At 42.0% G+C, this 25459-nt stretch overlaps 1 protein-coding gene across 9 annotated transcripts in view; it reads right to left on the reverse strand.

The window, feature by feature from the left end:
* The window catches only part of DENND1A (DENN domain containing 1A), a 527315-nt gene that overhangs the window by 201911 nt on the left and 299945 nt on the right, over positions 1-25459 (reverse strand). For all 9 annotated transcript variants that reach the window (XM_044926324.2, XM_044926331.2, XM_044926328.2 and 6 more), the window contains 2 exons: positions 22955-23055; positions 5044-5089 (listed from right to left, as the gene is read on the reverse strand). In XM_044926324.2, the coding sequence (XP_044782259.1) occupies positions 5044-5089; positions 22955-23055 (147 nt within the window). The remainder of the gene's footprint in view (positions 1-5043; positions 5090-22954; positions 23056-25459) is intronic.

The raw sequence follows: 25459 nt of genomic DNA on the forward strand, positions 1-25459 counted from the left end.
TAAACTCTGGGAGTTGGTGATGGACAGGGAGGCCTGGTGTGCTGCAATTCATGGGGTTGCAAAGAGTCGGACACGACTGAGTGACTGAACTGAACTGAACCACCCCTATAGATGAAGAAAGTAAACACAGACGCAAAATAACACTGACATTACTACTGAGGGGAATGGTCAAGCAGGGAATTGGAAGTCCATTTATCAAGTTCTTATGAAGTACCACTCCCACCCCCAGCAGTGTCTCCAGCACTGTTGACCAGGAGAAAATAGGGCGGGTACAAGCCAATTCTACTGAAATTCTTTCCCTAGGGAATGAAGATGATAATCCCTGGAACCCATGAGTCCCTAAAACACAATTTCAAAGCCATCAACTCAACATAAATGGCTTTAAGGCCACTAAGGAAATAAAAACAGCAGTGGCTGCTGACCTTCATTGAACTCATGCCACTGCCCCTATTTCACAGGCGAGAAAACAGGCGCAGAGGTCCATCGCCTTGCCCAAGATCAAACAAGGAGGGAGCAGGAAAGCCAGAACCCACGGCCCATTCGCACTGACACATTTTTCTGCCTCTGTGGAAAGGGGAGCTTCACCTTCAGGCTAACCTGAGCCTCTGTCTGCACTGCATCACTGCTATCACCTTTCTTTCCTGCTTCTTGACCATTCCACCACTAGGAATTAAAAACACAAAAATAAAACAAACCACCTTCTGTATGCGTTCCTCAGGCTCTGAGGCCTGTATACAGAGCACTGTTGGTGAGGCTTGGAAAGGAAGATCTTCATTTATCACAAAAGGAGAAGGAACACACCTACCAGACCTGATATGGCACCCCACTACCAGACCTGGCACAGAGCAGGAGCCGAAGAGCATCTCCTGCACTCAACTGAGGTCGAGGGAATGAAGGGAAATAGTTACTGTGTAATCTGGCCGCGTTTTGGTATTTCCTAGCCAGCTAACAGGATCATTCTCTCCAAGAAGAAACTAGGTCTATGCCAATACCCTTGGCTATCCCGCTAACTTACCACCAGCCTCAAATTAGTGTTTGCTTAAACGAGAGAAAGGATATAAAAAGGCAGTGGAGGGATAAGAATGAGAATCAGCTAGAAACTTGTCACTTTAGAAGGAAGGCAGACTCTTCTAGGTGACTATGTTACCAGCTCTTACCCTGTAAGAGCATGAAGGCTGGAATTATATCTTCTCCCCAAATAACCTTTTTTCAAATGAGAACACTAGGTTATAATTTATATTTCTTTTTGTGCAACAAATTTGAGTGTCATAAAAATGGTTAAAAAGTCTTCCTATGGTAGCTTTTTCTAAACTTTTATGAACATCTGCCACATTCATTTGAAGTTTAAAAAATTCTGGCACATATGCAAAGGCATAATAAGGTGCCTATAGCTTTCAAGAAAAAATAACAAGACAGTAAAAAATAAGCCTTTTGCTGAATTGCCAGTAAGAAAACTAGTGTGCAAGAGGAGATGGGCCCTGCCTAGCTCCTTCCTGAAAGAGCTTACCTTTGGGCCCAGGTACATGCTCCACCCCAAGCATTATAGCCCACAGTTCTTGGAAGAAGTCTCAGGGAAGCATCTCTTTCATTTGAAGGTATAATAGAACCAGATCAGTGCAATCAAAAAGCACGACTAGAGCACTCCGAGTCTGAACTGAAATCCAGGGGAGATCAGGAGACTACATCTCTTGACTTGGGAGTTCACAGCTGCCTCACACATGTGGGCAATGCTGTTTTGTTTGAGAGTGTCTCAGCTGGCTTCAAGAGTGGGGCAACTATTATTTTGGTTTTTCTTTCAGTTCTGACCACGTATCAGTACAGCATGGCAAACTCCTCCCTAATTTAAATCAGCAGGGCTAAGATTTATCTTGGCCAGTGCTTCCCAAAACTTCTCATTTAAAACCCTTCAAAAGCTGAGGAGAGTGAACTTGGAACCATTCACCTAAGTGCAAAACTCTGTCTCAAGTTTTAGCTCCAAAATAATGCATGTTGTGCACTGCATGTTTTATTACCAAAAAACCCCCCTTGTTTTCAATTACTACAATCATATAAAAAGTAAAAAAAAAAAAAAAAAAAAATTGACTCCTTCCATCTTTAAGTAAAATTACGGTGCTGGGTTCCCTGAAAGGAGAAGGCAATGGCACCCCACTCCCATACTCTTGCCTGGAAAATCCCATGGATGGAGGAGTCCAGTAGGCTGCAGTCCATGGGGTCGTGAAGAGTTGGACACGACTGAACGACTTCACTTTCCCTTTGCACTTTCATGCATTGGAGAAGGAAATGGCAGCCCACTCCAGTGTTCTTGCCTGGAGAATCCCAGGGATGGGGGAGCCTGGTGGGCTGCCGTCTGTGGGGTCGCACTGAGTCGGACACGACTGAAGCGACTTAGCAGCAGTTCCCTGAAAACAGCAACACCTTTTGGAGGGCTCTAAGTGTGTTCTGAATTCCAGGTTTCCATGCACTTCTTCCATCCTTCTTTTCAGAAAGCCCCTGTTGGGCATCCTGCTGGGTACTGAGGACACCACAGTGAACAAAGCATTGTCCCTGTTCCCAAAGAGCCCCTGCTCCTAGGGCTGATGGAGAGGACAGGGAAGCCAATAGCTGTCATCCTGAGCAAGAGGTAGAGTAAGCAAAGGCAAAAGTCAAATGGGAGGCCTCTCAAACAGCTGGGGAAGAGGAAGCTTAGCGTGCAGGGGGCACAGGGATGTGGGGGTGTTAGGGACCAGCCAGAGCCCTGGCTATCAGGAGACAGTGAGCAGACAGAAGGCTTGACAGCAGCAGGGAGATGAGCAGACCCAGGGGTGTGGCAGAGGCGGCTGGAAGGCGGGCTACTGAGCTCAGAGCGACCAGGTAGAGGGCAGCCCCTACATGTTTGACAGGGGTTGAATTTAATACTCATCTGCATACCTCTATGACCTAGCAAAATGTGTGGAACACAGAGGCCTTGATTTAGATTTTTGAATGAAAAACAAGGCTTTGCAAAAATCTAAAAAAGCAAAGTAAAACATCTATAAAGGCTGTGAGAAAGGAACCGAGGGAGAGACATGTCAGAGACTTTGTGACTGAGTAGAAAGAATAAGGAAGCAGATGCTCAGCCACGCTCAGTGTCCCCTTGTGGCTTTTCAGCCGATGGTGCCACTCACGGGGACCAGGGACAGCGGGAGGGGAGTGAAGGAACTCGATGGGTATGTATGTACAGATAATAAGGGGTTTGGGGAAGACTGAATTTGAGACATCGATAGTACATCTCGGTGACCTTCAACTGGGACTTGCAACTCTGGGCTGTAAGTTCAGAGAGAGGCATGTCAGTGTTAGAATCACAGCTGGGAGTCATGGACATCACCTTAGTAGCAAAAGCAAAAAGTCTTTAAAAAGATGGCCAGAGGGTATATAGAGAAGAAAAGCAAGCCAAGACTGGAAACCTGGATAATGCTTAAGGTAAAGGACCATGAAAAGCAGTCAGAAAAAATCCGTGCTGGAACAGTCCGGAAGGCAGAAGAGGCAGGAAAGAGCTGTGGATGCTGATAGACCAAATGGTCTTTAGATTAGTGTTTCCAACTGTACAACAATTGGCACGAAAGGTCTATTAGCAAGTATTCACTTTCAATTTTTCACACAGGAGCTTTGAATACACCCCCAAACTTGACAAACAAAGGTAAAACACAGAAGAAATCTCTTCAATCTGATCTAAATACACCATCCAAGATAGTCCATAAACTGTGTACTGTATGTGTTCAGGGCTGGGTGATGACAAGGAGGAACTGTTAACAGAATGTAGGAGCCACATGGCCGTCCTGTCAAATTAGAAATTTGAGCAGATTTCTGTGGTCTATTTTGATCAAGATTCTCAATGTCAAACAAACAGGTTTTTCGATAACCAACTTGTTTCATTTTCGTAAGCACAATAGCACAGTGTGCAACAGTGAAGAAGCAGGTGGTCCTCGTCGACGTGAAATGAAGGGAACAGAAGAAGAGAAGCGGCACTTCCTTTAAGCCATGCAAAGCATCATTGCAGACGGACATGGCTTCAGCTTTTCCCTCTGAGAGCTTGTCTCCTGTGCAAAACAGCCAAGTCCCCTGCCTCCTGTCCTATTTTGCTCCAGTGCAAATTCAGCTCTCTCCCGAGGAGGGAAAAGCTTAGGGTTCATGTCGACAAACCAGCAACACTGACAAAAGCACAGAAAAGTCCTTTAAAAGAATTGCTATCTACTCAGTACAGCCATGCAGAAAGCAATCTGTCCTTAGATTCATAGCTTTGACCAAGCATTTCTACTTTAGGGGTTCTATGCTAAGGAAGTAAGTCAAGATGCAGATTAAGCCTTATGCATAAAGATGTTCACTGAAATGCTATTTATAATAGTGAAAAATTATAAACAGCATAAGTGTCCAACAGTAACGGGAAAATGGTTATGCTGTGGCATATTCAAACAGTTGGAAGGACAGGTAGCAAATTAAAAATTATTACTGACAGTAGACAAAAACGCAGAAATCCCCATGCCATAATATTAAATAAAATAAAGACATAAAATTCTATACCATATCAGCTAAGTACATTTATACAAAATATATATTCACAGAATAAAGACAAGGACGAAGAATAATAAAATGCTAACAGATGAATCTGGAATAATGATACTGTGGATAATTTTAATTTTCCTCTTTATACTTCTATATGTTTTCTATACCACATTTTCTACAGAGAAAAATGTAATATAGTTGCAGTGATTTATAATAAACATCATTTTGAAAAGTGAATCATTTTCCTTCCCTCATTCAAACCCTTGAAGAACCCTTTCCTCCTGCCTCATTGAACTTCACTCCCTCACCCATGAAAACTGACAATCTCCAAACAAAGTGGAAAAACACTGGAAACAAGAGCCCAGTGGAAAGGGTCTAAGCTGAACGCCCAGCTCTGTGCAGGAGGTGTTGCTCTGACATACTCCCATGTGTAGCGCGTGAATCCAGAGACTGCATCTTTCCCACTGCCGTGAAGCAAACAAAACCGCAAGCAGAGCGATCCGGGGAGGAGAGAAGTCAACTTACCTCCATTAAACTTAAATGGATTCCTATGAGGTAGGGCATAGGAGCACTGTGAAGAGAAACAGAGACACACAGCTGCTTTAATGTCTGTTGCTTCTGACAAAAAATTACAGATGGTTCACTATTTGGAGAAAAACTGTTTTAATAAACGTATGCACAGTTACATTTCCTTTCACAACAAAAATCCTAATATGTCATTTTGTTCCCAAGCCTAGAAACTTAGGAAGGATTTCAGAAGGCAGGCAGCCTTGGAAGCAGTATGAGTGGCGGGAAGAGTGCTGACCTTGGCGTTAGTCCCTAAATAGCAGGCACGTGATTGCATAGCCTCAGTTGCCTTACCTTTAAAATGGCATTTTGGAATCTAACTGCCAGCTTGCTATCAGAATGAGAAAACATACACTGAGTGACCAGTATGGTTCCTGGTACAAATGGGAACCACTGTTGCCATGATTACAACAGATAAAGCAATTAGCAATGTCAGATGGAGGGCATAACGTGCTTCAAAGAGGAATGATTTTTTTTTTTAATTTGCTATTTCCTTCTGCCATCAAAAGATGTGATCTGTCTATTCTAACTGGACAGAGAATATCACAGACAGTAAGCATCTCCAACCCAATTGCACACATGCCATCTGATGATACTGTAATTCAAAAAACCTTTTCAAAGTGCTTCATTTCCAGAGCAATGGATTCCCTTAGTTAGTGACTGAGCAGGAGGCGAGAACCCAGCTCCAAGGGCTTTAAAACCTGGGTATCACGGATTCATTTCCCTTGATTTCAGGTGCACACACATACACATTATCATTATGTTGCTATTTACCAATGATAAATGGGATAAACATTATACAAGGAACTTCAAATTCAACTTCCTTAATTCACACAACCTTACAAGGTAGGTATTACGCCCACTTCACAGAGGAGGGAGTAGACCCAGGGCACGTAAATCACCTGATGCTTTCGAACTGTGGTGCTGGACAGCAAGGAGATCAAACCAGTCAATACGAAAGGAAATCAAACCTGAATATTCATTGGAAGGACTGGTGCTAAAGCTGAAGCTCCAATTCTCTGGCCACCTGATGCGAAGAATCGACTCATGGGAAAAGACCCTGATGCTGGGAGATTGAAGGCAGGAGGAGGAGGGAGCGACAGAGGATGAGACGGTTGGATGGTGTCACTGACTCAATGGACATGAGTTTGAGCAAACTCAGGGAGATAGTGAAGGACAGGGAAGCTTGGGGTGGTGCAGTTCATGGGGTTTCAAAGAGTCAGACAAGACTGAGCGATTGAGCAACAATGCCACAAAACAAGCAGCAACCCTAGGATTTGACTCCAGAGCTTCTTCCTCTATGGCACTTTGCCTTTGTAATACTGGACTGAACATTCCCAATCCCACCTCCCACACAGTGTTTTTCCTGGGAGTAGTGGAGGGAGTAGAGATGAAGGGAGAGATTGTCAACTTTTCCATCTGTCTCTCCAATGTGTGATACACCCTGGGAAAGGTACAAAGGATATTTTATGAGACCAGTGGAAAGACATCTGCCTCAGTCTGAGGTGACCAGGTACCTTCCCTGCAGGGCAGCTGGTGGCTTGGAAGTAGACCTAGGAAGGTGGCTTTCTTGGGGATAGGGTAGGGAAACAAGGAGTGAGTGGTAAGAAATGAAAAAGGGGAGGTTTTCTTTCCACTGAATGCTAAAGAGTTTAGGCTTTATCCTGAAAGCAATGGATAGGCAACGAAGGTTTTTGAAACATCAGATGTGCATTTTAAAATTGCTCAAACATTTAAAAATAAGAAAGAGCACAATTCCCTCATTACCATTCAACAAATAAAATTCTTCAAGCAAAAATCCTTCTCCAGAATATAAAATGTACTCCTTACTACAGATCTCAGCAGTAATATATCTTGGGAGCCTGTAAAACAGACTTGAATATTAGCAGCACAGTTTGGGAAATATTCTTTTAGAAGACTTTTGTATTTGATAATAGCCAAAGAAAGAACTGAACATGCAACTGCAGTGAAAGTGGAGTTGTCTTTTCTTTCCTTTTTTCTTCTTCTCTCCTTTAAAAAAAAAAAAAAAAAAAGGTATCTGCTGTGCACATTCAGCTTCCCTTCGCTTCCAGGGGCAAGGAAATGCCCTATGATATTTTTTCCCCTTAAACTGTAAACCATTAGTTTAGCTGCCAGCTACACAAATGCTCAAACTTCCCAGTGTGCCTGGCTCTGCTGTCCAAGCTTTCTCTAGTGTACACTGAAATGAATGTGTTTCTAATTAAGTAGCTTCAGGAACACGACAGCTTCAATGTCAAAAATACAAAGTCTGAACCCTGGCAGGAAGTCTTAAGACTGCAAATGTCTCATCTAGTGGAACCTTGCCTAATGTAATGAAAGGAAGCAGGAAGAGTACAGAATTCCAGAAAAAATGGCCACTTATTAATGTGTCCAGAAGCACAGCCAAACACATAGAAGGGAGAAAAACTCAAATCCATAATATTTAACCAAATCTCATAAACTTCCCCAGCTCCCACCAGCACCGTCATGCAAGTGACAAATGACCCTGAGTTTTAATTAGAATTTCAGAACTGAAATTCCAAACAAATGAGCTAATGTATAGAAAAAGACACTCAAACAACTCAGAGAAAGGTAAAAATAAATATCCACAGAAATTTATATAATTTAACTATAGGCTTTTACCTTAAAAAAATTTTTTTTCTAGAATTTTAAATAGGTGTTAATGCCTTGTCTCTTTGTCTTGCAATAAAAACCAATGAAAGAGAGGAAAAAGGAGTCTTAGAAGTGAAGGCAGACGTAGAAAGGGACAAAGTGAGACTCACTCTTCAGGTACCATTAGGTAGGTATTTTTTTTAAGCCCAATAATTTTCCAAAGAGTAATTATGGCTTATCATAGAAATGTAGTTTCTTAGCCAACTTAGGGCTGAAATAGCTCGGTATTTAGCAAATATTTTAAAACACATTTATTCTGAAATCACAGCACGCCATGTTTTTTATGAATGCAAATTTGGACAAATAACCTTTTACATTGTCATCGTTTGCTTACATAGCCTCAAATGCATCCCTGAATCTACCGCACTTTTGCTCTGCAAATATACTGGTTACAAATTTCAAATGGGGAGAGGGAGAGAGGGAAAAAAAAGAAAACCAGAGATTCCTTAAGATCTTAAAGTAGCAAGTATGTAACTGGGTAATTCTACCTACATTCTGAAAACAACTTTTATTCTCAATAATATCTCAATAGTTATGGCAGTTACTGACTTCTCTCTCGCTCTTTTTTTTGTTGTTGTTGTAAAGAGAATGGAAACACTCATGATCAAGTTATCACAACTACTTTTATTTTTACATTATTCTCCTCCAATATTAACACTAACATTTTAAAATACCTTTGAAATTACAGAGTGCATATATTTTATTGCTTTCTCATTGGCTGCATTAACATTTCCCATATTATACCGCAACCTTTGTGATTGTTTTAAAGACTATATAATATTCCACCAAGTAGGGATGTCCCTTAATTTACTGAACTCTATTGCTAGAGTTAGACATTAAGTCACTTCCATCTTTTCACTATGAATAACATCATAACGAAAATGAACAATCTCATGTGCACGAATTTTCAAACATGGAATTACCAAGTCAAAGGGCAGAACTGTTTTTAACATCTTTTGTTATATTTTGGCAAAGTGTCTTTAAAAGGGCAGTACCAACCCCAGTGGAAATCTTTCAGGACTGTTGCAATGATTAGCGAGAACCCATGAAACGCCTCGCCCAGGAACACCACATGGTAGACTTGGTCAGTCATCATGTCCCAGCGGTCTCTCGTCACAGCCTGGGTGGACATGGCTGATACCACTGGACTCATTCTCCTAGAGCCCAGGGTTTCCTGTTTCTACCCTTGTTCTGAAGGGCACCTGACAAAATCCTGGTGAGGACAGCTGAGACTCCATGAGGAGCATGCGGTGCTTGACACACATCACCTCTACTCATGAGTTTCTGATTCCAACATAATCTCTTGTCACTTGTCTACTTACTAAGTTCAGTCACGTTGCTTATCACTTTCTTTGGAGGGCAACCTTTAACCTTGATTTTATGTACCACCAAAAATGCAAAAACCACCAAGTAATCTATGATTCATTACTTGCTTATCACACACAGTGACAAATTTTTAAAACCACTCATTACTATTTCTTAAAAAGAAAATATAGCAAAAAACTTGGTTAAGCTAGTTCTAAAAAATTTCATATTCAGAACCTGACTCATCTGGATCATCTTCTGATTCAGAGTCATCAATGCCCATGTTTTCTTTAAGGGTATCTCAGAAACAAAATGTAATACTTTTTCTAGATGCTATCTATCTTCTTTTGTTAGCTCCCAGAAAGAACTTGCTTGTTGACTATCAAGAAAATATCAATGCAAATAGCTGTTTCACCAATAGCAAATGAACACCATGCTTCTATGCTCTGGTGCCTTTCAGTATTCACACTGACTTTACATTTCCATGTTGAATCTGACTGAGATTTGGAAGACATTTTAAATGGAAAATTTGACACCACACATGCAGAACCAACAATGCACATAATTAAAGGGGTGATAATAATAAGAGCTGGGTTTCCCTGGTGGTTCAGTGGTAAAGAAACTGCTTGTCAATGCAGGAGATGCAGGTTCAATCCCTGGGTAGGGAGGATCTCCTGGAGAAGGAAATGGTAACCCATCCCATTGTTCTTGCCTGGGAAACCCATGGACAGAGGACCTAGTGGGCTATAGTCTATGGGGTCGCAAAGAGTCGGACATGACTTAGTGCGTCAGCAATAACAACAATATCAACAGCTATGACCAAGTTCATGCACAGACAGGCTACCACAACCGTGTCACAACTGTCTGATGGATGACAGCAATTCTGGGACGCACTGTACACCTCTGAGTTTTGGGACAGGGTGTATCTGCCCTAGGCCTTTGTTCTCTGGGAATTACGGCACTGCCTGACTTCATCAGCGTCACCCTGGAAGAATAAAAGCTATTCTTTCTTCCTTCTCCCCTGCAAAGCAGAGGAGTTATATTGCTAGCGTCAAAGGCAGGGACAACATAATGACCTTTACCTGAAAGGTGTTTACTCTGAATCCTCTTAAGGGAAAAAGGAACTAATATCAATTGAGTTACTATAAATCAGCTGCCTTTATGCATCACTTCTGTACAATTTTCAAGGCAACTCTGCAAGGTATCACTACTATCCACATTTTCAGATGGAGAAACAGGTTCGGAAAGGTGAAGTAACTTGCCCCCAGGGTCACAGAGCTAGTAAGCAGTGAAGCTGAAATTCAAAGTTAGGGCTGTTGGACTGAAAGCCTAAACTGTCACATACTCAGTACTAAAGCCAAAGGAAGAGGAGTGCTGGGAAACCGAGGGGGCTGTTCACCCAGTCCTCTCACTGACTCCAGGCCTGCGATGCAGAGCACTGTGCTTAGAGGTAGATTCTGTAGCATGAGCTCCTTCCCAGCAATGGACAGGCAAGCACATGGATACTGCAGACTTATTAATGATCCTGTAGTCCCCGTTCATCATTACTGCACTTTCTCAATTTGCTAATTTCTTTCCCCCAGATAACCAGGGCCCTCTTAATTATGTTCCCCTGAGGAGAGTGGCTACTAATTGGAAAAGAGTCAGGTGAAATAAAGGAACATTGGCTGCCCAAATACATAAAATGCAGCTTCCTGAGACAAAGGCAGAGGGGAGGAGAGATGAGATGTGGAGGGAGGTATGGGGGCCTCCACCCGCACGCGAGCAACACCTCTTTGACCTCGGTAAGGATATAGCTTAGAGCTCCCAGGGGTTTGGAAGGGCCACTCTTTCTTTTCGCATATTAATACACAGTGAGCTCTACAATGTACATATCACAGCCCCCGCCTTGCCTCTCAGAGGCATACCACCTTTTAGCCAATACCCAAATCTGCAAAGGGATCCCACCAGTCTTTCCTCAGTTCACTGTCTTTAAAGAAAGGAAACTCTGGTCTTACACATTTGAGCTTTTCTACCTTCCTTCCTCCCTCCCACTCGAAAAGAAACCAAAGTGTAAACACAATTCATCTTACAGTTTAAAATTCTGCTCTGAAATAACGAGGCCCAGCATTGTTGGAGAGGTTAAAGGACAACAGAATGGGGAAAGGAAAGCGAACAAAAACCATACAACACACCTTATTGGAGAACACAAATAATTCTAGTTTTCGTCTTCCTAAGAGTGACCAGAGAGATGGGCCACAGGCTAATACAATGGCCAGAGTTGCACAGGGAGCCAAGAAGAGCACATGGTGTCTGTGGTGCACTCGCCTCAGGCAGCACTAGGCTAAGGGCACGACGGGCATTTTCTCACTGGGTCCTCAGGACCACGGTACAAGGTGAGTACTATCATCGCCACCAACTATACAGATGAAGAAACAAAGGCTGGGAAGCTGAACAATTCAGTGAGGTCACACAGCTAGTAAATGGCGGCCCTGAGACTAGAACCCAAACCTGTCTTACTGAGTCGGAGCAAGCCCACTGTTCCCCTAGGAGCTCAGCATGTGCCTGGCTATGGAAGAAGAGCAGAAAGAGGTTTGGAGGTTTTTTCCTAACCTGTTCCCTGGGGGCCTGCCAGCAGCTGTGCAAAGTCTCGGGCCCTTCCACGTTCTGTTCAAGACCCTGGCCAGCCCCCTCACCACAGGAACCCCAACCTGCCTCTGGGCTGAGCCACATGTGTCTCTGTGGGCCCTTCCCTGTGTCCTCCAAGTCCTACTGAACCCCGCGGTCTGCCAAACATCCCTTCTCAGATCACCCCAAGGTTGCTAAAACCTCCCTATTCAGAGGATATTGTCTGGGTTGCCCATTTGGCATGAAGCACGTGCTAATTTATATGGTTATTCCAGACTGTCGGGCATGGAGAGCCAAACTGTGTTTCCCATTCCCCAGAGTCCATGGTGGGGCCATGAGAAGAGCAGGAGGAATAAAGAGGCGGGGATGTGCTGGGTGCTCACCAAATACCAAGGGCTGTGCGGGGGCCCTTATCTCATTTAATTCTCAAATAATCCAACGTATACCATCCATTTTATAGATTAAAAAAGGGACCCTCAGAAACTTGCCCATGGTCACAGTTAATGGTGATTCCAGCCCAAATCCTCCTCCTTTAAAGTTTCTTATGATTTACTTTTTTTTATACCATTATGTTACACTTAAGAAAAAAATGGGCATTTGACAGTTATAGCTGAAAAATAAAATAGCAAGTGGACACTTTGTAGCCAGGATAAAAATACATTTGCAAATAGCTTAAATGAGCTGATATGCTTTCTTGTTCTAAACGGAATTTCAGGTAACTTATAGGAATATGTTTAGTACAACAGAAAAATATGAAAAAAAAAATAGAGGCAGAGGGAAAGAACAGAAGCCGGGGTGAGGTGGGCACTTCAGTGTGTGCTGCAAGGTTCTGCATGCCTGCTGGGGTGGCCACACCTCTGGCTCTGAGTCCTCCAACTGCCAACCCAAAGAAGGAAACAGGATTGTCACACGATTCGCAGTGTCCACAGAGAAAAATAAACTAGTCACCTAGGAGCTTCAACTTTAAAAAGGCAACTGAGGAGGGGTAAGAGAGAAAACTAACATCCTGTGGTGCATTTACTAAGTGTTCAGTGTTTTCCATGTCCTGGTCAGTCAATATTACTATGCATCAGGTGCCACACTGGACAGGGGATAGACAAGAGAAAAAATAGTTCTGAACCCTACCTATTTAGAGCTTACATTCAACAGCAGACAGCAAATAAGCATATTCTTGTAGGTGCGTAGGCCACTGTGAGGAGAGTTACAAGGTGCCTGGGGGTAGACCTGAGATGACCTCATCTCATCCCCACAGCAATCTTGAAAGTCTGATCTCCATAATTCACAGAGGAGCCTATGGCTCCAAGAGGTTAAGTGACTTGACAAAGGTCACAGCTGGTGAGAGGCAGAAAATATGACTTGAAAGATGGAAGGGGTGCAAAATGCCATTAGTTAATCGAGATTTTCTTAGGGAAAAAAGGATTTAACTTCTTGCGCGGCTTCCAACAGGCCCTCCCTGATTTATGAGCAGTAGCACAGGATGAAGGTCCATGTGAAGATAGGAGCAATCTTAGATTAGGAGGCAGTACAGACTGCCGAGCTGCCATCCGCGTTTCAATGGCCAGAGCATGGGGCTTACAGCAATGGAGGAGCTGGGTGCACAGTGCTGGGTGCTGGGGATGGTCTGCTAATGCAAGACATGTGAGTATCGGAGCTGACCGTGAAGCGGGGGAGGGAGGACAATGTCCTCCTGAGAGTGGCCCTGTGGCTTCCTGGGGTAACCCTGGGGCTTGGCGAAAGAGCTGCAAGCCACCAAACCCAACCGAAACAAACACAAGAGTTACAAAGATAACGACTGGATGGAAACCCAGAAAGGTCAACATCAAAGCCTAGAGTAGTTTGCCCTTTTATGCCTCCTCAGTCTACCGGAAGGAGACAGACTAGGGAAATCAGGAAGGGCTCCATGGCTAAGACCACTGCGGCAGGAGAAGTTAATCACAGAGGAAAGGTCAGGAGACAGGGCTCTCTATTGCCCCCAGAGAGTTCAATGAGAACCATAAGAGCCAGAGCCAGGTCACAAAAGAAGTCTCCGGTTTGAGCCACCAGAGACCCGTGAAACCCTCATAGAAATGCAGGAACGAATGATGCACAGAAAAAATGAGAAGAGAAAAAGAGGTTTTGGATAAATAAACCAAGAGAAATTAACCACCCAAAATAGTGTAAAAGTTGAAAATGCAAGAGGTAATGAGGGAAAGAAAATCTTTCTTTGTTTTTCTAGGACTAAGAAACGTCACATGTCAAGATGCATAGCGTCCAATTACATTCTCAGCATAGCCTCCCAGTCTTTCAAATATTCACATGGAAGACAAACCCACATTTGTTGTGAGGTTACTCTGAGCTGAGCACTGAACTGCTGCTTTGTGCCTTCTTCTCATGAAAGAGGCAGGAACACATCCCCAAATCCCCACCATGAGGGAACCTCCTCCTGAACTGAAGCTTCTCTGAAGATGACGTTACATGGCCTGTGGCTCCTGCTCTACTGGTGACCACAAACATATGTAGAATGTCTTTGCTGTCGAGGCCACTGCACTGTCTTACAAGTGTCAGAGTTTTCTAAGTGTTGGATTCAAGATAGTCTCCAGGTCAGAGAGGAGTGAAGAATTACCTATCAGATGTGTCACAAGAAATCGAAAACCAGACCAAGATAAGCACAGGTCAGAGCCAGCTGTGTCCCATGGAGATCAGGCAGAAACTGGGGCAAAGGAAGAAGGCTGTTGCCCCTCATCACATCAGGCAGCAGAAAGAGGACTGGGAAGTGGGACTAGCAGGGTGGGTCCAGATACTCAGATGCAGATGCAGCAGCAAAGGAGGTAGAGGGCCATGGGGCAGTGGGCTGCAATCATGAGTGTGTCCCAAAGAGAGGGTCAGTCCAGTTGCTCAGTCGTGTCCGACTCTTTGCGACCCTATGGACTGCAGCATGCCAGTCCTCCCTGTCCATCACCAACTCCCAGAGTCTACTCAAACTAATGCCCATCAAGTCGGTGATGCCATCGAACCACCTCATCCTCTGTCTTTCCCTTCTCCTCCCACCTTCAGTCTTTCCCAACATCAGGGTCTTTTCAAATGAGTCAGTTCTTCGCATAAGGTGGCCAAAGTACTGGAGTTTCAGCTTCAGCATCAGTGCTTCCAATGAATATTCAGGACTGATTTCCTTTAGGAGTGACTGGTTGGATCCCCTTGCAGTCCAAGGGACTCTCAAGAGTCTTCTCTAACACCACAGTTCAAAAGCATCAATTCTTCGGTGCTTGGCTTTCTTTATAGTCCAACTCTCACATCCATACACGACTACTGGAAAAACCATAGCCTTGACTAGATGGACCTTTGTTGACAAAGTAATGTCTCTGCTTTTTAATATGCTGTTTAGGTTGGTCATAACTTTCCATCCAAGGAGTAAGCGTCTTTTAATTTCATGGCTGCAATCACCATCTGCAGTGATTTTGGAGCCTAAAAAAATAAAGTCTGACACTGTTTCCCATCTATTTCCCATGAAGTGATGGGACGAGATGCCATGATCTTAGTTTTCTGAATGTTGAGTTTTAAGCCAACTTTTTCACTCTCCTCTTTCACTTTCATCAAGAGGCTCTTTAGTTCTTCTTCACTTTCTGCCATAAGGGTGGTGTCATCTGCATATCTGAGGTTATTGATACTTCTCCCGGCAATCTTGATTCCAGCTTGTGCTTCTTCCAGCCCAGCGTTTCTCATGATGTACTCTGCATAGAAGTTAAATAAGCAGGGTGACAATATACAGCCTTGACGTACTCCTTTCCTGGTTTGGAACCAGTCTGTTGTTCCATGTCTAGCTCTAACTGTTGCTTCCTGACCTGCATACAGGTTTCTCAAGAGGCAGGTCAGGTGGTCTGGTATTCCCATCTCTTTCAGAATTTTCCACAGTTTATTGTGATCCACACAGTCTTACTAACAACAATAAAAAAAATGTATTAAAAACTTAATGGATCTGGACTCAAACAGTGGTGATGGCTACACAACCTTGTGAATACGTGAAAAACCACTGAACTGTACACTTTTAAAATGATTAATTTTATGGTATATGAATTATGCTTCAATTTTTAAAAATCAAATGGAGAACCTGAAAAGGCAGTTTTGCTATAGAACTTAGAGAGTATAGGTATGCTGCTGCTGCTAAGTCGCTTCAGTCGTGTCCAACTCTGTGCGACCCCATAGACGGCAGCCCATCAGGCTCCTCTGTCCCTGGGATTCTCCAGGCAAGAACACTGGAGTGGGTTGCCATTTCCTTCTCCAGTGCATTAAAGTGGAAAGTGAAAGGGAAGTTGCTCAGTTGTGTCCGACTCTTAGTGACCCCATGGACTGCAGCCCACCAGGCTCTTCCGTTCATGGGAGTTTCCAGGCAAGAGTGCTGGAGTGGGTTGCCAGTGCCTTCTCCAGAGTATAGGTATAGATTCTTACAAATCCATGGCATCAATAATGCAAACAGCCATCTTTCCTCTCTCTCATTTTTTCCACCAGGAAGACAGTTTACTCAGAAATTGTCCAAAGCTTGCTCCAAAGGCTCCTGGCACTTTCAGTTTTGGGTGCTGCTGAAGGAAATGAGGGTGCATCTCAATACAGGCCTCAGTGACTGTCATCATCTAACAATTTCTGTTTAGGTACCTACTTGATGCTAGGCTCTTTATGGAGAACTGTATTTTTGATATATTCCTGTGGATGAGAAAAGAGAAGTTCAGAGAGACTATGTGATTCAACTAAAGACATATTCAGTAGGACCAGAGCCAGGATTTGGACCCAGAGGTTTGACTTCCAAGCGTGAATTATCTTCTCCTACTCGGCCTCTCTGCTGGAACCTCAAGGTCAAGTTCAGCCAAATTTTAATATGGGATTTACCCAGGAATCTATAATTTTACTTTGTTCAACCAACATACATCGTTTGTGAACTTTCTAACCATTAGGTCCAGGACAGACCTAACTTCCCTCCTTGTTTTGTCTGAAACTGAAATCCTGGTCCTTATCCCCTCTTAGGCTTCCAGACAAGTTCTTGCTGCAGCGGTTGCTTGCTCTGAGCAATGGACCTATCATGGCCCCTTGATGCTTCTTAGCTTAAAAAAAGAAACAGAAACAAACTGTCCCAACTTTTGCCTGGACGCCTGAGTTCTTTTGTGAAGTAGTATTTCCTCAGGTCCAGAACCATCTATAAGCCTCTGCCTTTCTATGTCCAGTGCTAGAGACATAAAGGCACTCATATTTACTTGCTCCAAAATGGAAAAGACGCAGTTTTTGCTTAGGTGTTAGAATCCAATTTTGATTGATTATATATTAAAGAATTTTAGTGATACTTGTCTACCTAATCCACTTTCATCCTATCTGGATTTGCAAACTTGCACTGGATTGTTGAATCATATATATGTGTGTGTGTATGCACATGTACATATTAATATATATTGACTATAAATACATATCAATCTTAACAGAAATCAACCCTGAACACTCATTGGAAGGACTGATGCTGAAGCTGAAGCTCCAATACTTCGGCCACCTGATGCGAAAAGCAGACTCATTGGAAAGACTCTAATGCTGGGAAAGATCAAAGGCAAAAGGAGAAGAGGGTGGCAAAGGATGAGATGGTTGGACAACATCCCCAATTCAATGGACATGAACTTGGACAAGCTCCAGGAGATAGGGACAGGGAGGTCTGGCGTGCTACAGTCCATGGGGTTGCAGAGTTGCACATGACTTGGCAACTGAACAACATAAATACACACACATATACAGTCAGTAATAACAAAAATAGTACCTACTCTTTATGGTCACTTGCTGTTTATCAGTGTGTGGGTGCTGCCACTTCAGTTGTATCTGACTCTTTGCGACCCCATGGACTGTAGTCATCCAGGCTCCTCTGTCATGGGATTCTCCAGGCAAGAATACTGGAGTGGGTAGTCATTTCCTCCTCCAGAGGATCTTTCCAACCCAGGGATCAAACTTGGGTCTCATATCTCCTGCATTGGCAAGTGTGTTCTTTACCACTAATTACTATTCACATTTAACAGAAAACTGGCTTAGAGGTGTTCAGCAACCTCAAAACAGTAAATGGGGAAACCAGAACCAAAGCTGGAGTTTTATGTTTCTACTATACCACACTTTGTTGATTTCTATCACTGACACCAAGAATATCAATAATTTCACTTTAGCATCAATTTATTCCCAATACCCAGCTCTAGTCACATCCATTTGTCGTTTCACAGCTGTGTCTGGACTGTTACCCTTTCACCCACATGGACCATGCACCCTGTAAAAAGGCATATTAAGACTGTGTGCTAAAAATCCTAGATGGAATACATGATGTAGCATGGAGGGGGTTATTCAGAACCCCACATATAGTACAGATAAAGAGCCTAGAACTAGTATGTCTCACAGAGAATCTAAGCATGCCCACTCTGAGTGGAAGAATGAATCCCAGAGACATCTAGAAATGCCAGAAAATACAATGAATTTTACAAAGTTGGATACAAAATCTAAACCTTAACTGTGCACATTTAACTTTTTAGTTCAGTCATGCCCTCAAAGAAAATCAGGAGTTAGCTACTAACTTGGCTCTTGGCCTGGCTGCCCTTTGGGGGAAATATGAACTTGTCCTGATCTGTTTGGAAATATTTTATCACATATTTAGAAATACATTAACAGGTATCCAGAATAACCCAAATGTACAATTCAATTTGAGAACTGATTTGGTCCTTATTTAGGACTACTTCTGAAGGACTAAGGGAAAAAAGGGAATTTACATGGAAAATACCATATGGCTTCTATTGGGACCTTTTATTAGCAACATTTAATTAGCATAGTGCCTGGTACAGAATAAGTGCTCTACAAATATTTGTTGAATGAATGAATAATAATGAATGATAACATTAGTCCACAATTATTAGCCAGTCATCAAAAAGCCTATGTAAAGAATTTTTTCCACAAAATCTTGGTGACAGGCACAGCTTATTCTCTAATTCTTTAAAGGACATTAGTAAGGAAAGCTTTAATATGAAATGGCCTTGGATTTCAAGTGCAGGCTCTACCATTTCTTAGTTGTGTCATGGTGGGTAAGTCGCTAAACTTCTCTGATCCTCAGTTTCCTAATCTATACAATAGAGCTAACCTTGTGCCATGCCATGCTAAGTCACTTCAGTCATGTCCAACTCCTTGCAGCCTATGGGCTATAGCCCACCAGAGTCCTCTGTCCATGGGATTCTCCAGGCAAGAATACTGGAATGGATTGCCATTTCCTACTCCAGGGCATCTTCCTGACCCAGGGGTCAAACCCGCGTCTCTTACGTCTCCTGTATTGGCAGACAAGTTCTTTACCACTAGCACTACCTGGGAAGCCCCAATATTTACCTTACAGTTTGATTTTAAAGATCTGCAGTAATGTTTATAAAGAGCTTGACTTGCACACTGTACTCCATATATGGTGATTATTATTATGAAAGGGAATGCTGATTTTCATCAGCAAGTGTATCCCTCTGTCCCCACAAAGGAAGGCTCTTCCAATACTGGCCAAGGTCAGGACTGCCATCAGCCAAGGTAGGGAACATTCTCATTTTCACTTTCAAAATCAAGAGAATGGCACAGCTCTAAAGTAGAAAGGAACCAGCAGCACATGTTTTTAAATATTCATAAGGGCTGGAAATGTCTTACTCCTTTCGTTTTCTCTGCCATCTGCTTTTGTTTCTTTTCTTTTCATTCTTATGCCACAGCTGCAAATGAAAACAACCATACAATAACCCAAGTTAAATAAAAAAAATCAAAATAAAAACAATCTGATGGGTAAAAAGAGAAGATGAATTATAAAGTTTTTCCCTGAGCTCACAAGGCAGCAGAAACAAGAAAAACGTTTGATGTGAGTAAAACCTTCTGGAAACCAAAACCCATGTCCCATGTTTATAATAAGCGTAATAAGAGCAACCACCATTTACTAAATGGCCCCTATGTGCCGCTTGATATCAGTATCTCTAATTTCTAAAGCCATTCTTCAAAGTAGGTAAATCAAACCCATTTTACAGAAGACAAAATGCCAAATCAGAGAGGTAAGATAGACTGTTAATGGTTATACAGCTATTAAGAGATGAAACAGATTTGAACTTGGGCCTCTCTGAATATAAAGCTCAGACACTTTTTCTACCACTCTCTCTAAAAATGGGAAGGAACATGAAAAAAATTAATTTGGGAAATATTTAAGGCAGACTATTTGTATTAAATGGATTTTCTTCAGATAATTAAAATCTGTGATTATAGCTCTAATTAAAGTTAACTTAGATAATTGGTTGTTGTATTTGTGAATGTGCAATTAGTCTTCCATATAATTGCTGGGTTTCAGCATCATACTTTCCATGTACTCACTGCATCCCACAGCTTTGCTACATTGGCTTCTGTGTTACCAAAGGCCCACGTTACAGCTCTTAGGGTTTCTGGGTCCAAGGACTATGATCTATAAGACCAATAGTAGGGTCTGGGTTCAACCCTATTTTAGCATGTCTTTGTCCAGAAGTCAATGAACACCTTATCTTCAAGTGTAATGTAAAAAGCTCTTACAGCCTACACTGTTGTCCTGAAAACTCCTAGCAGCATGTACCTGAAGAAAAACTGGCAGCAGTGGTCCTCATGTGTTAATTACACTTGCAAAGTCTATTATGCATAGAAAGGGCACCTGCTGGCAGTGAAAATGACTAGAATCTGCCCTTCCTGTGCAGTGAGTAAATTGAGAGTTCATTTCTACAGGAGATAATAGTTTTCAGATTCCATTTCGTGTATCCCCTGCATGGGGACGTACTTAACATTTAAATCATCTGCAGAGGAACAAACCTCCTTCAAATTTACATGTTTCAGGCTCCTAGCACTTTACTTAAAATGCTGGTTATCCCTGCTGGCTCTTACCACCAAGGATTAAACTCAACAGTGGTGAAAGTCACCAAGCACAACAGAATAAAGTTATTAGCATTGACTCAAATTTCATGACATTTGTAGTTTCTGACCAAAGCAGTGGTAGCAGGCTGAAGGTGATCAAATCAAGCCTTAAATAGAGGATCTGTTTTTTTCTCTTGGGGTCTTTTATTTCATCATTCTTACATCTTGCAGTTAATAAACAGATACCAATCCCCACAGGCCTGTAATCATCCTATGGTCAAATGTCAAAAAGTTCTTTCATGAAAACAAGAGACCAGCAGAGAGACTATGATCACACAAACAGAAACTTCCAATACGGAGCCTAATCACAAAACCCACTTGGGCTCTAAAAATTAACAAGCCTCAACTATGAGCTTTTAGAGTGAAAGTTTGAGGTGACAAGGGCTTGGCAACCGTCCTTGCCAAGTCTTCCCTTCTTGGTTAGAGCTGCTGCACCACTGCTCTCGGTCAGGCTGGTAACAGTCCTTGAGAGGCTTAGAGATTGAGAGGAAGCTGAAAAGAGGATTGTGGGTCAGCTTCCACAGGGAAAAGTGAAACAGCTAATAAATCCTCTAAACAAACAAGAAAGGAGAGCTGTGACCTGAGATGGCTGGAAGTAACAACTGGCCAGAATAAACATTGATTTTTTTTTTAATGAAACTTTTCAATTACAGAACTATACTTTTTCATTGTTAGAAATATTTGAAAGTATGGAAAATAATATAGAGATCATGCAGAATTCTTCTCTCTCCCCCACAACACAAATCACTGTTAACATTTTGGTGTCTTTCCTTCCAGATTTCTGCCTGTCTATATGTTTGTTTGTGTGTATCTAATTTTTGTGTTATATATATATATATATACACACACACATAATTTTTGTTTGTTTTTATAAAAATGGAATAGTGGTGACTGTAGCTATAAAATTAAAAGACACTTGCTCCTTGGAAGGAAAGCTATGACAAACCTAGACAGAGTATTAAAAAGCAAAGACATCACTCTGTCGACAAAGGTCCCTACAGCCAAAGCTATGGTTTTTCCAGTAGTCATGTATAGATGTGAGAGTTAAACCATAAAGAAAGTTGAGTACTGAAGAACTGATGCTTTTGAATTGTGGTGCTAGAGAAGACCCTTGAGAGTCCCAACCAATCTTAAAAGAAATCAACTCTGAATATTCATTAGAAGGACTGATGCTGAAGTTCCAATACTTTGGCCACCTGATGCAAACAGCCAGCTGATCGGTAAAGACCCTGATGTTGGGAAAGACTGAGGGCAGAAGGAGAAGGGGGCAGCAGAGGATGAGATGGTTAGACAGCATCACTGACTCTATGAACATGAATCTGAGCAAACTCCAGGAGACAGAGAAGGACAAGGAGCCTGGTGTGCTGCAGTCTGTGGGGTTACAAAGAGCTGGACACAATTTAGTGACTGAAAAACAACAACATCTATTTTAGGGAAAGTTACTAAATCTTTTGCAGCCTTGGTTTATCGACCTGTGAAATGGAGCTAATAATACTTGTCTTACAGGGTTGCTGGAAGAATAAAATGAGATCACAGATGTAAAGAGATGGTCCAATAAGTGATGAGGGGACAGGAGGGAGGCACAGCAGAGATTCAAATGTGGCAACCATTGTTATCACTGATGTTAGTGACGGAGCATTTTTGTCTTCAGTTTTGGGACTCTGAGCTGCTGGTTTTAGACTAGATAACAATTTAGCAATCAAAACTTTCCAAGTAATGGAAAGTGAAAGCTGTACCATGAGAGAGGCAGAGGGACTATGATGACTTTCTCAGCTCCACCAATCCCTGCACACCCAAGCCCCTTGGAGTTCCTACCTGAAGCATCAAAACACAGCTAAGCCTCTTCCAGGAAGAATTCCATGTCAGCCTCCCTCCCTTCTTCAACTAAAACACATTTCACTCAATAGTGAAATTCCCTTCAAAAGACTTGCCCTCAAAAGAGTGTTTTGAAGCCTGGCTTGTACTCCCAAACCACAGCTGAGGGCAAGTCTTACAGAACGTGCCAGGGCATAGCTGAAACTTGAAGACCTTGGGGATCTCAATTGTTCTTGACACCAGTTTCCAATTTGTCTTAAGGAAAAAAAAAAAAAAAAAATCACACAACTCTTTGGTGCTTTGGTTTCCCTACACCAAGGAATGGGGAAGGTATTATCTACCCTCTTGAACTCTCTAGAACGCCAGGACGTATATGAAAGCTGTTTGGAAACAAACAGGCCAGTGCAATCTGGTGATCTAAAATTCAGATCACTTTGAAGTTAGTATTTTTAATTTACAGTCATCAACTGCATTACAAGTTATTGACCTGAGATGCCTGATCATTCTCTGGAGAAGGAACAGCAGAGGACAGGGTGGGCAGCGGCCTTACCAGCAGTAGTCCAGCAGATGTGGAGGCAGAACAGGGATGTACACGTGCTGCCAGAACATGGGGTAGAGCATCGCAGCAGACCCATGGATGCAGGCAGTCAACTGCAACAGAGATTAAAGATTCAGAGCTAAACAGCTGAAGTTGGGAGACACTCATTTGAGTTCAACAATAAAATTAAATATATACTTATCAACATATTTAGAATAAGTTAACTCAATAACCCTAAATCAAACTTAAAAAGAGCTTCATTTTCCAAAAAATGTATTTTTTTTCATGATTATGAAGCTAATATACAATGACAATAGAAACTTTAGAAACTGGAGAAAAAGATTAAAGTCATCACCATCTGAAGATAACTTAACATTTTGGTATATTATCCATACATGTGTATGTGTGTGCTCAGTCATGTCCGACTCTTCGAGACCCCATGGACTGTGGCCTGCCAGGCTTTTCTGTCCATGGAATTTTCCAGGTAAGAATACTGGAGTGGGTTGTTATTTCCTATCCCAGGGAATCTTCCTGACCCAGGGATCGAACCTGCCTCTCTTGCATTGGCAGGCAGATTCTTTACTACTGTACCACCTGGGAAACCCATTACCTATATATACAGTAATTTACAATTACTGTAAATACAGTGTTAACTTTCCCTTTAAGTTAATATTATTTGCTGGCATTTTCCCATATCTTTAAGTATTCTTAGAAAATATCTTTTAATGCCACCCAATGAACTTCTCATATTATATTTAAGCACTCTTCTATCATTAAGTTATATACTTGGATCAACTCAATAACTTTTATATACGGTTCCTACATGCAGAATTTAAAGACAAAGGTTATAAATATTTTAAGGCACTTAACAAATATAGTAATACAAATATAATAAATGTATTCATATAATAAATAGATGAAGGGTTGAGGCTCTTTATACTCCCCCAGCCATGTACTGGACTGCTGGCCTCTCTGTACCTCACTGTACCTATCTTCATTTTATTTTTACTTCTCTGATCATGACTGAAGTTGAACATCTTATTATATGTTCTGAACTATATTTCTTAAGTAAATGATCTGTTCATATTCTTAGTCCACTTTTTCTAAAGAGAATTTAGTATATTTTAATTGATTTAGAAGAAATTCTGGATATGCAAAGGACAGTAATCTTTTGTAAGGGTTTTTGAAAACAATTTATCCTTATTTAATTTTCTTTGAAGTTTTGGGTAAAGAGAAAGCTTAAATAATTACATGGGCAAATGTTTCCCTTCATGATGGTTTCCACTGTTTTTATTCTAAGTCCTCCAAATTCTTCCTCAGCATTTAACTCTTTAATCCATCTGGAATTAATTTTGGTTTAAGGGCTAAGGTGAGAATTTATTTTTTCCACAGAGTTAATCAATGGCTCCAACACTGTTTACTAACATCCTTCCACTCCCTCCTTTTTTGGCCTGTCTGTATTTCATATTTCTTTTTTTTTCTTAAGAGTTACATATATGATACAATCAGTATTTGATATAACAGAAAAATTAGGAAATGAAGATACAATGGAATAAAACTGCTACAAAATTCAATACAGTGAAAGAAGGAAAAAACCAACACCTTTGGAGATAGGGCTATGAAGTGACAAAAGCCAACAACACATGTTTCTTCCTGTCTTTTTTCTTTAATGTTTCTTTGGTTTCTGGGAAGCCTGTTCCCATGAGGACTTTGCTTCTTTTGGAAGCTGTTAACCAGCCTTTGCTGACAGAAGGACATTTACGTGGCAAAAGAGTGACGCGGCAAGGCCCAGTTAAAAGAATCCCAGAGGTTAGTGTAACATGAACAGCTTTAAATTGGATATTCTGCTGATGGTTCACAGTTGTGAGAGCTGTGTATTAAACCCAAGGCTGCTACTTTTTTCCCCTCCTTTTCCCTCCAGACCCTGTTCTTTAAATCAGGTACATGCCATGAACAGGAGCTCATCCAACAAGCGCTCAAAAGCAAGTCCCAGTGACTCTGACAAGGCTTGTAGGTTTAATCCATCTTTTCTCAACCCATTTTGATAGGTTTCCACATAAAAAAGGCTGTCTGTCATATTATACATGACTAATATCTTCAGGCTTAGAAGAGATAAAAAATCTTTGCTGGTGTTGAGTGAGTGGAAAATGAACCAACTTTACTCCAACTCCACCCTGAAGTCAGGCTGGAGGGTTTACATCAGGCTTCAATCCCAGCTCTCTTCTTCTCCATCCTTTAACCAAGTGCCAAAGTACTCATTCTAAAGTGCAGGTCCAGTCATGTAACATCCTGCTTTGAATGTGCTTGGGGCATACCTGGAACAGGCATGTCTTCATGTCTGCAGCTCCCCATCTACCTATTGAGAAGCATCTCCAGCCACAGTCCCTACTATCTTCTCCAGGTTTATCCTTGGAATAAACTGCAGATTTACAAGTAGATATATACTCCTTTTCTTGCCCTCTGTATTCTCGCAAGCCCAGATCCATGACCCTAGAGTCTGTTCACTATCTTTTTCTG

Source organism: Bubalus bubalis, chromosome 12, assembly GCF_019923935.1.
Source record: "Bubalus bubalis isolate 160015118507 breed Murrah chromosome 12, NDDB_SH_1, whole genome shotgun sequence".
In the NCBI taxonomy this organism is placed as follows: Eukaryota; Metazoa; Chordata; class Mammalia; order Artiodactyla; family Bovidae; genus Bubalus; species Bubalus bubalis.